We start from the raw sequence: 13660 nt of genomic DNA on the forward strand, positions 1-13660 counted from the left end.
TGGCTGCATGACACATGGAGGCCCTGGGGGGGCTGGCTGCATGACACCTGGCGGGGCTGGCTGCATGACACATGGAGGCCCTGGGGGGGTCTGGCTGCATGACACCTGGGGGAACTGGCTGCATGACATGTAGAGACCCTGGGGGGGGGCTGGCTGCATGACACATGGAGGCCCTGAGGTGGAGGGGGGCTGGCTGCATGATACATGGAGGCCCTGAGGTGGAGGGGGGCTGGCTACATGATACATGGAGGTCCTAAGGGGGCTGGCTGCATGATACATGGAGGTCTATGGGACTGCATAATAAACATGAAGGACACCTTATACATGGACAAGGGTTGCATTATACCTGGAGGAGTATGGGGCTGCATAATACAAAATGAAGGACACCTTATACATGGAATATAGGGGTACATTATACATGGAGGAGAATGGGGCTGCATAATACAATATGAAGATTTATGGGGCTGCATTATAATACATATAGGACTATGGGGGCTACATTATAATATATGGAGGACTATGGAGGCTACCTTATACATGGACTATGGGGGTGTGTTATAAAACATGGAGGATTGTGGTGCAGTATAATATATGGAGAACTATGGGGTGAATTATAATACATGGAGAACTATGGGAAATTCAGTATAATATATGGAGGACTATGGGGCTGCATTCTAATATATGAAGGGTTATGTGGGACCCTTTATACTATATAGAAGGCTATGTGGGGGCCATTATAGTATTTGAAGAACTTTCCCATGCTCTGATATGGGAAAGCTGGGTGCTGAGGGAAAGATGTATGGCAGAGCATGGGAAAGCTGGGTGCCGAGGACAAGATGGATATCAGAGCTGCCGCCTCACCACCGTGTGGAGCTGCCGCCCAACCTACACCCCCCCCTACTGTCTCCTCCCCAAAATCCTTTAGAAAGTAAGCCCGCAAGGGCATGACCCTCTTTCCTCTGTACTAGTCTGTCTATTGAAACTTGTATATGTATTCTGTATGTAACCCCCTTCTCATGTACAGCACCATGGAATCAATGGTGCTCTATAAATAAGTAATAATAATAATAATAATAATAATAATAATAATAATAATAATGGAAAAACCGGGTGCTGAGGAGGGTAAGAGCCAAGTGTCAGCGTCATTGTCCCATAACCCGAGTGTCAGTTTCATTATCTCGTACCCCAAGTGTCGGTGTACGTGGAGGGGGGCACTGGTCCAAATTTTGCACCAGGGCCCATCAAACTCTAGTTATGCCACTGGGTAAAGAAGGGAATTTTGTTTACTTACCGTAAATTCCTTTTCTTCTAGCTCCTATTGGGAGACCCAGACAATTGGTGTATAGCTTCTGCCTCCGGAGGCCACACAAGGTATTACACTTTAAAAAGTGTAACCCCTCCCCTCTGCCTATACACCCTCCCGTGCATCACGGGCTCCTCAGTTTTGGTGCAAAAGCAGGAAGGAGGAAACTTATGAATTGGTCTAGGGTAAATTCAATCCGAAGGATGTTCGGAGAACTGAACCATGAACCAAAAGAACAATTCAACATGAACAACATGTGTTACACAAAAGAACAAACAGCCCGAAGGGAACAGGGGCGGGGGCTGGGTCTCCCAATAGGAGCTAGAAGAAAAGGAATTTACGGTAAGTAAACAAAATTCCCTTCTTCTTTGTCGCTCCATTGGGAGACCCAGACAATTGGGACGTCCAAAAGCAGTCCCTGGGTGGGTAAAAGAATACCTCGATAAAAAGAGCCGAAAACGACCCCCTCTTACAGGTGGGCAACCGCCGCCTAAAGGACTCCCCTACCTAGACTGGCGTCTGCCGAAGCATCGGTATGCACCTGATAGTGTTTCGTGAAAGTGTGCAGACTAGACCAGGTAGCTGCCTGACACACCTGCTGAGCCGTAGCCCGGTGCCGCAATGCCCAGGACGCACCCACGGCTCTGGTAGAATGGGCTTTCAGCCCCAAAGGAAGCGGAAGCCCAAAAGAACGGTAGGCTTCAAGAATCGGTTCCTTGATCCACCGAGCTAAGGTTGACTTGGAAGCCTGCGAACCCTTACGCTGGCCAGCGACAAGGACAAAGAGCGCATCTGAACGGCGCAGGGGCGCCGTGCGAGACACGTAGAGCCGGAGAGCTCTCACCAGATCTAACGAGTGCAAATCCTTTTCACATTGGTGAACTGGATGAGGGCAAAATGAAGGTAAGGAGATATCCTGATTGAGATGAAAAGGGCATACCACCTTAGGGAGAAAGTCCGGGACCGGACGCAGAACCACCTTATCCTGGTGAAAAACCAGGAAGGGGGCTTTGCATGACAGCGCTGCCAGCTCCGACACTCTACGGAGCGATGTAACTGCCACTAGATATGCCACCTTCTGCGAAAGACGTGATAAAGAGACATCCCGCAGCGGCTCGAAAGGTGGTTTCTGAAGAGCCGTTAGCACCCTGTTAAGGTCCCAGGGTTCCAGCGGACGCTTGTAAGGTGGGACTATGTGGCAAACTCCCTGCAGGAACGTGCGGACCTGCGGAAACCTGGCTAGACGCTTTTGAAAAAATACGGATAGTGCCGATACTTGTCCCTTGAGAGAGCCGAGAGACAAACCCTTGTCCATTCCGGATTGAAGGAATGAAAGAAAAGTGGGTAAGGCAAAGGGCCAGGGAGAAAAAACCCTTATCAGAGCACCAGGATAAGAAGATCCTCCAAGACCTGTGATAGATCTTGGCGGACATTGGTTTCCTGGCCTGTCTCATGGTGGCAATGACATCTTGAGATAACCCTGAGGACGCTAGGAGCCAGGACTCAATGGCCACACAGTCAGGTTAAGGGCCGCAGAATTCAGATGGAAAAACGGCCCTTGAGACAGCAAGTCTGGGCGGTCTGGGAGCGCCCACGGTTGACCCACCGTGAGATGCCACAGATCCGTGTACCACGACCGCCTCGGCCAATCTGGGGCGACGAGAATGGCGCGACGACAGTCGGACCTGATCTTGCGCAGCACTCTGGGCAGCATCGCCAGAGGAGGAAATACATAGGGCAGTCGAAACTGCGACCAATCCTGAACTAATGCGTCCACCGCCAGAGCTCTGTGATCTTGAGACCGGGCCATGAATGCCGGGACTTTGTTGTTGTGCCGTGACGCCATGAGATCGTCGTCCGGCGTTCCCCAGCGGCGACAGATCTCTCGAAACACGTCTGGATGAAGAGACCATTCCCCCGCGTCCATGCCCTGTCGGCTGAGAAAATCTGCTTCCCAGTTTTCTACGCCCGGGATGTGAACTGCGGAGATGGTGGAAGCTGTGGCTTCCACCCACTGCAGAATTCGTCGGACTTCCTGGAAGGCTTGACGACTGCGAGTGCCGCCTTGGTGGTTGATGTATGCGACGGCAGTGGCGTTGTCCGACTGGATCCGGATCTGCCTGCCCTCCAGCCACCGATGAAAGGCCAATAGGACTAGATACACTGCCCTTATCTCCAGAATATTGATCTGAAGGGATGACTATCGGAGTCCAGGTTCCCTGAGCCCTGTGATGGAGAAAAACCGCCCCCCACCCTGACAGGCTCGCGTTCGTCGTGACCACAGCCCAGGTGGGGGGTAGGAAGGATTTTTCCTGCGATAGAGAGTTGGGAAGGAGCCACCACTGAAGTGACGTCTTGGTTGCAAGGGAAAGAGAGACGTTCCTGTCGAGTGAAGTCGACCTCCTGTCCCATTTGCGGAGAATGTCCCACTGGAGTGGCCGCAGATGGAATTGCGCGAAGGGCACTGCCTCCATCGCTGCCACCATCTTCCCCAGGAAGTGCATGAGGCGCCTCAAGGGGTGTGACTGACCCCGAAGAAGAGATTGCACCCCTGCCTGCAGCGAAAGCTGCTTGTCCAGCGGTAGCATGACTACTGCTGACTGAGTATGAAACTCCATCCCAAGGTACGTCAGTGATTGGGTCGGTGTCAACTTGGATTTTGGGAAGTTGATGATCCACCCGAACTGCTGGAGAGTCGCCAGAGCGACGGAAAGGCTGTTTTGACACGCCATCTGAGAGGGTGCCCTGACCAGAAGATCGTCTAAGTAGGGAATCACCGAGTGGCCCTGCGAGTGTAGGACCGCCACAACAGATGCCATGACCTTGGTGAACACCCGTGGGGCTGTCGCCAGGCCGAAAGGCAATGCCACGAACTGAAGGTGTTCGTCCCCGATGGCGAAACGCAAAAAGCGTTGATGTTCGGGTGCGATCGGCCATGGAGATAAGCATCCTTGATGTCGATTGATGCTAGGAAGTCTCCTTGTGACATCGAAGCGATGACAGAGCGGAGAGACTCCATCCGAAACCGCCTGGTGCTCACATGTCTGTTGAGCAGTTTGAGGTCCAGAACGGGACGGAACGAGCCGTCCTTCTTTGGCACCACAAACAAGTTGGAGCAAAAGCCGCGACCATGTTCCTGGAGGGGAACAGGGATCACAACTCCTTCTGTCTTCAGAGCGTTCACCGCCTGAAAAGTGCATCGGCTCGCTAAAGAACCTCTTGGAAGCCGAGTCTGCCTTCCATTCGCGCAGCCACATGGCCCTGCGGACTGCCACAGAGTTAGCGGATGCCACCGCTGTACGGCTAGCAGAGTCTAAAACCGCGTTCATGGCGTAGGAAGAAAAAACTGACGCCTGAGAAGTCAAAGACGCAACCTGCGGAGCAGAATTACGTGTGACCGCATTAATCTCAGTCAGACAAGCTGAGATAGCTTGTAGTGCCCACACGGCTGCACAGGCCGGGGCAAAAGACGCGCCCGTGGCTTCATAGATGGACTTTACCAGGAGCTCTATCTGCCTGTCAGTGGCATCCTTTAGCGATGATCCATCTGCAACCGATACCACAGATCTAGCCGCCAATCTAGAGACTGGGGGATCCACCTTGGGACATTGAGCCCAACCCTTCACCACGTCAGAGGGGAAGGGGTAACGTGTGTCAGTAAGGCGCTTAGTAAAGCGCTTGTCCGGAACCGCTCTGGGCTTCTGGACAGCATCTCTGAAGTTAGAGTGATCGAAAAGCGCACTCCGTGTACGTTTAGGGAACCGAAACTGGTGTTTCTCCTGCTGAGAAGTCGACTCCTCTACCGGTGGCGGCGGGGGAGAGATATCTAACACCTGGTTGATGGACGAGATAAGGTCATTTACTATGGCGTCCCCTTCAGGTGTATCAAGATTGAGAGCAACGTCAGTGTCAGAGCCCTGAGCTGCGACGTCCGCCTCGTCCTCCAGAGAGTCCTCACGCTGGGAACCCGAGCAGCGTGAAGAAGTCGGGGAAAATTCCCAGCGGGCCCGCTTAGCTGGTCTGGGACTGTGGTCCGGGCCGGAGTCCTCCACGTGAGACCTAGGGCCCCCCCTGGGAACGTGCTCCGGCGCGGACAGAGAGGGGCCTGGAGGTGAAGATCCAACAGGGCCCGGGGCTTGTGTAAGGACCGGTCTGGACTGTAAAGCTTCAAGCAGCTTGGCAGACCATTTGTCCATAGACTGAGCCATGGATTGTGAGAGTGACTCAGAGAGTTTTTCAGCAAAAAACTGCAAACTCTGTCCCTGCCGCCTGGAACAGGGGGAGCAAGGGGTTCTACCTGAGCCGAGGGGCCCACTAGTGACCGAGGCTCAGGATGAGGAAGCAAAACAGGGGTTGAGCATTGCTCACAGTGAGGGTTGGAACCCGCAGGTAACTTAGCCGCACAAGAGGTACAGGTCGCAAAATAACCCTGTGCCTTGGCACCCTTGCTCCTTGTGGACGACATGCTGTTGTCTCCTAGGAGAGTGATCACTGAGGGTATATGGGAAGGGTATACAGCCCGACCGAACAGAAATATATAAATATATATATATAGTATCTAATCCGGCACCCTAAGGGGACCAGCACCGGGTGACCGGTGTGGCTTACCGACCGCTAAAAAGCGGAGTGTGTGTCCTCCAGATTCCCTGCCTTAGGTCTCCCAGCGTTGCAGAGCTTTTTCCAGGAAATCCTTCACAGGCAGAATGCCAAAGAAATGGCTGCCGGAGCTCTCAGGGGAGGAGGGAGCCGTGGGCGGCGTTAGAAAAAGTGCGGGAATCTGGAGTCCCCACAGTGATCAGTGAGGGGGGAGGAAACATACAGGATGCTCCGGCCCTCACAGCCGACGTCAGGCCGGCCGTCCCGCCCTTACCCCTGATAGACAGGCCCGGGGGCGGGAGTTTTGCTACTAGGCCGCAATTGAAGCCGGGGACTAAATTTAAGACCGCGGCCGACAAACAGGCGCGGTCGGCGCGGAAGTCCGCCGGCCGTCACAAATAAGCAGCTGCTGCAGCATCCGGGATAAAGGCGCTCCATGCACATCCCCCATGGGGATACAGAGTACCTTAGTGATGCAGGGCCCGGTCCCTGAGGATAAATAAACTCCTGTCCGACAGATTCCCTCAGGGGCTGCGGAGGGAGCACGGTCCCAGTGGATGGATGACCGCTCAGGATCCCACTTCTCCCAGAGCCGCTAAGGGATGGTGAAGGAGACGGCATGAGGCTCCAGCCTTTGTACCCGCAATGGGTACTTCAACCTTAACAGCACCGCCGACATAGTGGGGTGAGAAGGGAACATGCCGGGGGCCCCGTGGGGGCCCACTTTTCTTCCAACCGATATAACTAATCTGAGATTCATGAGTGGATGTGTGCCTCCTTCCACACAAAGCATAAAAACTGAGGAGCCCGTGATGCACGGGAGGGTGTATAGGCAGAGGGGAGGGGTTACACTTTTTAAAGTGTAATACTTTGTGTGGCCTCCGGAGGCAGAAGCTATACACCAATTGTCTGGGTCTCCCAATGGAGCGACAAAGAAAGTTATGTATATCTTAGATATAAATATGATTAAAGGTCATCCCCAAGCTTAACAAGTGTCAAAAATATATAGATAAGTCCAAATTATATAAATTGTTATAGGGGCTTAATACCTTAGGCTGGTCACCAGTCCTGAATACCGCTGTACCCAATGGGGTAATATTTGGGAAATTGATCCAGTCCAGTATTTACGTTTTTTATTTATTCTGCACTTGATATTTTAAATGTTAAAAATTAATACAAATTTATATTTTATATTATTAATTTGTCACTATCCCGTTCATTTGAATCTTTGGGGGTTCTTTTGGGGTTTTTTTTTTACCTGCATGTTATTATTTATGGTGACATTATAAGGAATATTTTGATTATTTGTTTTACAATTTTTTTTGTAGAATGTTGTATACAATGCCACTCCGAATAAATCGACCATAACATTTTTTGGTCTTTATTTTCCAGAATAAGGGAACTATAGTGTGCAGTAGAGCTGGATTATGGCTAACCTGGTAAATGTGGTTGAGCTTGAAGTGTTTGAGCAGCAGCAGTAGCAGGGCAGACACGCTCTTCACAATTATCTCTTTGTGCCGATTCACGTCTATGCCGAGCTTCATGCTTTGCAGTACAGTGACCCTGAAGACACAATACAATGGGTTAAGACTTCCACTTTAGCTTTGGATTTAGAGCATTATTTCCATTTTCTTTTTACAAAAAAACTTAATGTTAGCCAGGAAAATAAATGAAGAAGAATCCCCAGCATTTTTTTATATCAGTCCTATTAAACGAAGAAAAACAGGTATTTTCTTTACATTGCAAAAAAGTATGCCCTCTCCCTCCTCACAAGTGATCAGTGACGTGGCACATGTTAGGTCTACAAATTTCTAAAGACGCACCATCTTAGAGATGCACCTTCCATAGCTCTTGGATAATCCTTTCCCAATTCCTATGTACACATGGGCTGAGTGTTCTAGTGTTCTCTATGGGGAGAATAGAAGAACAGACTAAGGCCATGTGCGCACTTGCGTTTTTTCCTGCGTTTTGGCTGCAATTTAAACTGCACTGTGTCATTGTCAAAATGCATGCGTTCTGCTTCCAATGCAAAGTCTATGAGAAGTCAGAAAATTCCATGCGCACGTTGCCTTTTTTTTAGGCAGCGTTTTGTTTGTCAAATATTTGACAAAATCGTTGCGTTAAAAAAAGCAGCATGTTACTTCTTCATTGCGTTTTGGTTGCATTTTCCACCCATTGAAATGAATGAGGTTTGTCAAAACGCAACCAAAATGTTTAGCGGTGCGCTTGCACTGCATTTTTGTTGCGTTCTGCATGCTTTTTTTGACAAAACGCAGGTCTTTTGGTCTCTCTCTGTTGGTCTCTTTGTCTGTAGGTTGGTCTCTCTCTCCCTCCTTCATACTCACCGATAACCGATGCTGCACAGCTGTCACAAAGCTCCAGCGGCTCCTCCTCTTCTGAAAGTGCCGGCCACGATTAGAATATCTCATATTCACTGCTTCCCCCAACCACCATCGCTTATGATTGGTTGCATTCAGACGAGCCCCCACGCTGAACGACAGCTGTCTTACTACAACCAATCACAGCCTTCGGTGGGCGGGTCTATATCGTGCAGTAACATAAATAAATTAAAAAAAAAAAACGGACGTGTGGTCCCCCCCCCCAATTGATACCCAGCCAAGATAAAGCCACACAGCTGGGGGCTGGTATTCTCAGACTGGGGAGGCCTATCGTTTTTACGCTGCCCCCCCGCCTAAAAATATCAACCAGCAGCCACCCGGAATTGCCGCATCCCTTAGATGCGACAGTCCCAGGACCTTACCCGGCTCTTCCAGATTGCGTTGGCAATCAGGGTAATAAGGAGTTAATGGCCGCCCATAGCCACCACTAAGTCCTAGGTTAATCATGGCAGGCGTCTTATGAGACATCTTCCATGATTAACCTGTAAGTTAAAGAAAACAAACACATACACCCAAAAATTATTTGGAATAAAAGACAAAAAAAAACAAAACACCATCTTTTACCACTTTATTAATCCTCAAACACCCCTCCAGGTCCAACGTAATCCACACGAGGTCCCACAATGCTTTCAGCTCTGCTACATAGGAAGCTGACAGCGAGCGGGCATAGAGCACGACTGATAGCTGTGAGCTCCACAGAGCAACCGAAGTGAGTCGCGTTATCAGCGATGACATCACTCAGGTTACCCACGGCCACCGCTGGATCCTCCAACTGTCTCAAGTGGAGGACTTCAGCTGTGGCCATGGGTAACCTGAGTGACGGCACCGCTGATCGCACGGCTCACTTCAGTCACTCAAGTGGTTTGCGGTCACAGGTGAGTCCTTCACCTGTGATCGCAAAACAGGCCGCGACACAGAAACAGAGCCACACGATCACAGTGAACTCTGGTGAAGCTCTGATTTCACTGCTGCGGACTCCTGTGTCCTGGCACTGACCTCAGAGGTTCATCTGAGTTCATGACAGCACACAGAGACAGAGCCGTGGGATGACAATGAAGTTGGGTGAAGTTCATCCCAGTTCATTTTCATCGAACGGATCTGTCTCTGTCTGCTGTCAGCGGGCATGTAGCAGAGCTGAATTGCCGGGGAACCGCACTGAAAAAAATACATCCAAAACGCATGTAAAATGCATGCAAAATGCATCCAAAACGCATGCGTTTTGAATGCATTTTTTTTGTCAAAGGCAGTGTTTACAGTTGTCAAAGCCTGCCAGAGGGTGCATCGTTTTTGACAATTACTGAACGCAGCGTGCGCACGTGGCCTAACAGCTGCAGAAGCCAGACTACCTTAGACAGAAGCTTCCCTACCTGGAGAAATAAAAGATCGGACTTTGGATTTAAACTGCCGGCTCCCTTCTACTATGCTTCCGAAGGGTCAGGAGACCACGACATACAGTGAAGGAAATAATTTTTTGATCCCTTGCTGATTTTGTAAAAAGTTTGCCCACTGGCATGAACAGTCTATAATTTAAGGGTAGGTAAATTTTAACAGTGAGAGATAGAATATCTGACATAAAATCCAGAAAATCACATTGCATAAATTATATAAAGCCTGCTTTACACCTTACGATATCACATACATTATCGTACGCGATCGTACCCGCCCCTTCGTATGTGCGGCACGTTCAATTTGTTGACCGTGTCACACAAACGATTATTTGCCGTCACACGTACTTACCCTTCCATACGACCTCGATGTGGGCGGCGAACATCCACTTCCTGGAGTTGGAGGGACGTTCGGCATCACAGCGACGTCACGCGGCAGCCGGCCAATAGAAGCGGAGGGGCGGAGATGAGCGGGACGTAAACATCCCGCCCACCTCCTTCCTTCCGCATTGCAGGCGGGACACAGGTAAGATCTGTTCATCGTTCCCGGGGTGTCACACACAGCGATGTGTGGTACCTCGGGAACATTGAACAACCCGATGTGCAATTTTAAGGAAATGAACGACGTGTATGCGATGAACGGTTTACGTTCGATCACAATCGCACGTAGCTGTCACACGCTACAACAACACTAACGATGCCGGATGTGCGTCACTTATGACGTGACCCCGCCGACACATCGTTAGATTTGTTGTAGCGTGTAAAGCCCGCTTTAGTTTATTTGCATTTTGCAGAGTGTAATACGTATTTGGTCCCCTACCAACCATTAAGAGTTCTGGCTTCTACAGACCACTTAGATGCTCCTAATCAACTCGTTACCTGCATTAAAGACAGTGGTATAATGTGGGCAAGATCAAAGAGCTTTCTAAGGATGTCAGGGACAAGATCATAGACCTGCACAAGGCTGGAATGGGCTACAAAACCATAAGTAAGATGCGGGGTGAGTAGGAGATCTAATGTGTAGGATAAACTTTTGAGTTTTTTTTACTTTTATCCATTTATTTTTTAATTATATGATAATTACGTATGTAACTGTTGGTAAAAACTGACATGTGGCGCAAACTGTGATAAAAATCTAATCTAATACACTAACAAAAAAAAATAAATAAAAATAATTGGTCTTGAGCTATAAGGTGATGATTCAGTGGTATAAGTGCCCAGAGTGGCACGTTCACACGTTTGGTGGTTGTGTCCAGGAGTGCGACGTTTCTGGGATGAAGTGTTTCATCTACATAACAAGCTGTCAATTAAGCAGGTTGTTATGGAGTTGGCGTTGCTCTCTCTGGGAGACATTTCGTTGGCAGGATTCAAGAGGAACCTTTTGAGACATTTGATCACAGCAGCTAGGAATTTGATGCCTAGACGTTGGAGACAAGCTGAAGCCACATCTACGGCAGATCTGGTGGCAGAACTTAATGATATATGCAGGATGGAGACTCTGGTAGCTCAAGTGGTGGGAAATACAGAAAAGACTAATGAGGCGTGGACACCATGGATGGTGTTTCGATAGTCCTCGGAGGTGGGCCTCTGGTTGCGTCAGTAGTGGAGAGGTGTAGTGGGTATGGGGGGGTAGGATGAGAAGTCGGACCAAGTGAGCATGGCCCCTTTTCCCTTTCCCCTTCCTCTTCTTGGCCATATAATACCTTTTCTGCTTCTTATTCTTGTCTCTTTATATTTTCCGGACTTATAAACTTTCTCTCTGTCGGTTTCTTTCCTTTGGTTCTTTAAAACCAGATTTTCAATAACTGAACTGAAATACGGTCAGGGTCGGTCAAGTTATTTACTTATTACAAAGTTTATTAGAAGTGTTATTTGTAAAACTGAAATATTATATGACAAAGAATGTGTGTGATTTGACTGTTCTTGGTTTCAATAAAAACTGATTTTCCCAAAAATAATCTGTCCTTTTTTATTTATGTATGAGAAAAATCAGTGATGTCTGAATGAGACTTTATATCTGGTCCTGCTGCGGATAATCTATTGGGGCCATTAATCTGCACGTGTAGAACTCTGCAGTGTTACTCACGGCATTTCCTCAGGCAGGATATCAGCCAGAATATTAATGGAATCAGTCTTGGCTTTGGAAGTGGGTGCCGCTGCCAGGAGTATCTTCAATAGGGCAATCTGCCAAGAAAAGCACATTCAGTGACATTTACAACATAGATGTATACATTGCACCCCTGATATAAAAGGTCTTTATACTGAAGCATGTGTCTTCAGTCACAGATTTCAAGGGAGGCAGCTACTCAAAGAAAGCATATTTGCGACCTTTGCAATTTAAGGGCAGCATTCTGCTGATGGTGCTTTTGTCATTGATTTCTAGATTTTCTAAATTGATCTTACTTTTAAAATGAGCAATTTGAGCAAAGGGTATAGATAAATTTTAGTCCTCCCAAAAACAATTTTCCTGTATAGTCAGTAAGGTGTATGACGGCTAAAGGGAGTAGACGTCAGTTGACAGAGAATGTCAGATTTTTAGTCTCCAAAAAGTACAGTCCATCTCCGTGACCTGAGACCATCAAAGGAGACGCGTAGAGGGCATCTGCGTAATGTGGCCATTCTGATTCATCCAGGCCTCCACCCCTGACAATTAGCCCTTCTATATTTAATCAGCCAAAATTTGAACTAAAGAAAGAAGTAATTTTCAGTTTAAAGAAGTTGTCCAGTTACCAAAACTGATTTTTTTTTTTCGGATAAATCTTGCTAATATGTGCCCCTCAACACATCTATTATGTTTTTTCAGCAAAATTACCTTTTATTGTGCACTAGCAGCACACGGTCATTGCTGGCTCCAGCTCTGATGTGGTTAATCTCTCCTCTGACTTCCTGTGTTCAGTTCCTACAAGTCCCAGAATTCTTTGTGGCTCTAGGGCGGTGTCTGGCTTATCTAACACACCAATTGTGTCTAATACACCCACTCTGCTCCCACCCAAACCCTCCTCCCTGCCTCTTCCCAGTGGATGTGCACAGAGATCAATCATACAGAGACAGCAGCAGCTCTACACAGCCAGGGGAAGAAAGTGTGTGTGCGCGTATATACAGTGTATGTGTATATACAGTGTGTGTGTGTATATATAGTGTATGTGTATATACAGTGTGTGTGTGTATATATACAGTGTATGTGTGTATATATACAGTGTGTGTGTGAGTGTGTATGTGTGTATGTATGTCATACTCACCTGTCTGCAGGGTCCGGGTGCCATGCCTGCTTCCAGCCCCTGTCTCGGTCCCGCCGCTCTGGCTGTGTGCAGTCTCCCCGGGGCACGTACGAAGCTTGCAGGACCTGGCTGTGGATCACCTGATGCAGTCACCTGACGCACTGATCGTAGTGTCGCCGGCTTCTTCGCGCCCGGCCGGCTATCAGCTGATCCTGCCGTCAGGGGACTTCATCAGCTGATTACCGGCAGCTCCTGCAGCGATGGGACAGGATCAGACTCCGCTGCAGGAGCTGCCGGTAATCAGCACAGACGTGAGTATATATTTTTTTTTATTTTTGCACTGATGCTTCAGCTGATTGTATAATCGGCTTTTATACAATCAGCTGATGTGTGATGTGATTCACGTAGTTTAACCTGACACATCATCTGATCGCTTTGCCTTCCAGCAAACCGATCAGATGATATTAGATCCTGATTGGACGGCGCGGGACCCTAACCCAGGATTACTGCGGAGGGGGGTTTATTTAAATAAAGATGGAGTCACTAATTGTGTTGTGTTTTATTTCTAATAAAAATATTTTTCTGTGTGTTGTGTTTTTTTTTTTATCATTACTAGAAATTCATGGTGGCCATGTCTAATATTGGCGTGACACCATGAATTTCGGGCTTAGGGCCAGCTGATAATATACAGCTAGCCCTAACTCCATTATTACCTAGCTAGACAACCCGGCATCAGGGCAGCTGGAAGAGTTGGATACA

The 13660-nt window shown here is 48.6% G+C and overlaps 1 protein-coding gene across 3 annotated transcripts in view; it reads right to left on the bottom strand.

The window, feature by feature from the left end:
* The window catches only part of STRIP2 (striatin interacting protein 2), a 204737-nt gene that overhangs the window by 81295 nt on the left and 109782 nt on the right, over positions 1-13660 (bottom strand). For all 3 annotated transcript variants that reach the window (XM_075345363.1, XM_075345362.1, XM_075345361.1), the window contains exons 15-16: positions 11770-11867; positions 7336-7462 (exon numbers count right to left, since the gene is read on the bottom strand). In XM_075345363.1, coding sequence (XP_075201478.1) covers positions 7336-7462; positions 11770-11867 — 225 coding nt within the window. The remainder of the gene's footprint in view (positions 1-7335; positions 7463-11769; positions 11868-13660) is intronic.

This window comes from Anomaloglossus baeobatrachus, chromosome 4 (assembly GCF_048569485.1).
Source record: "Anomaloglossus baeobatrachus isolate aAnoBae1 chromosome 4, aAnoBae1.hap1, whole genome shotgun sequence".
Taxonomy (NCBI): Eukaryota; Metazoa; Chordata; class Amphibia; order Anura; family Aromobatidae; genus Anomaloglossus; species Anomaloglossus baeobatrachus.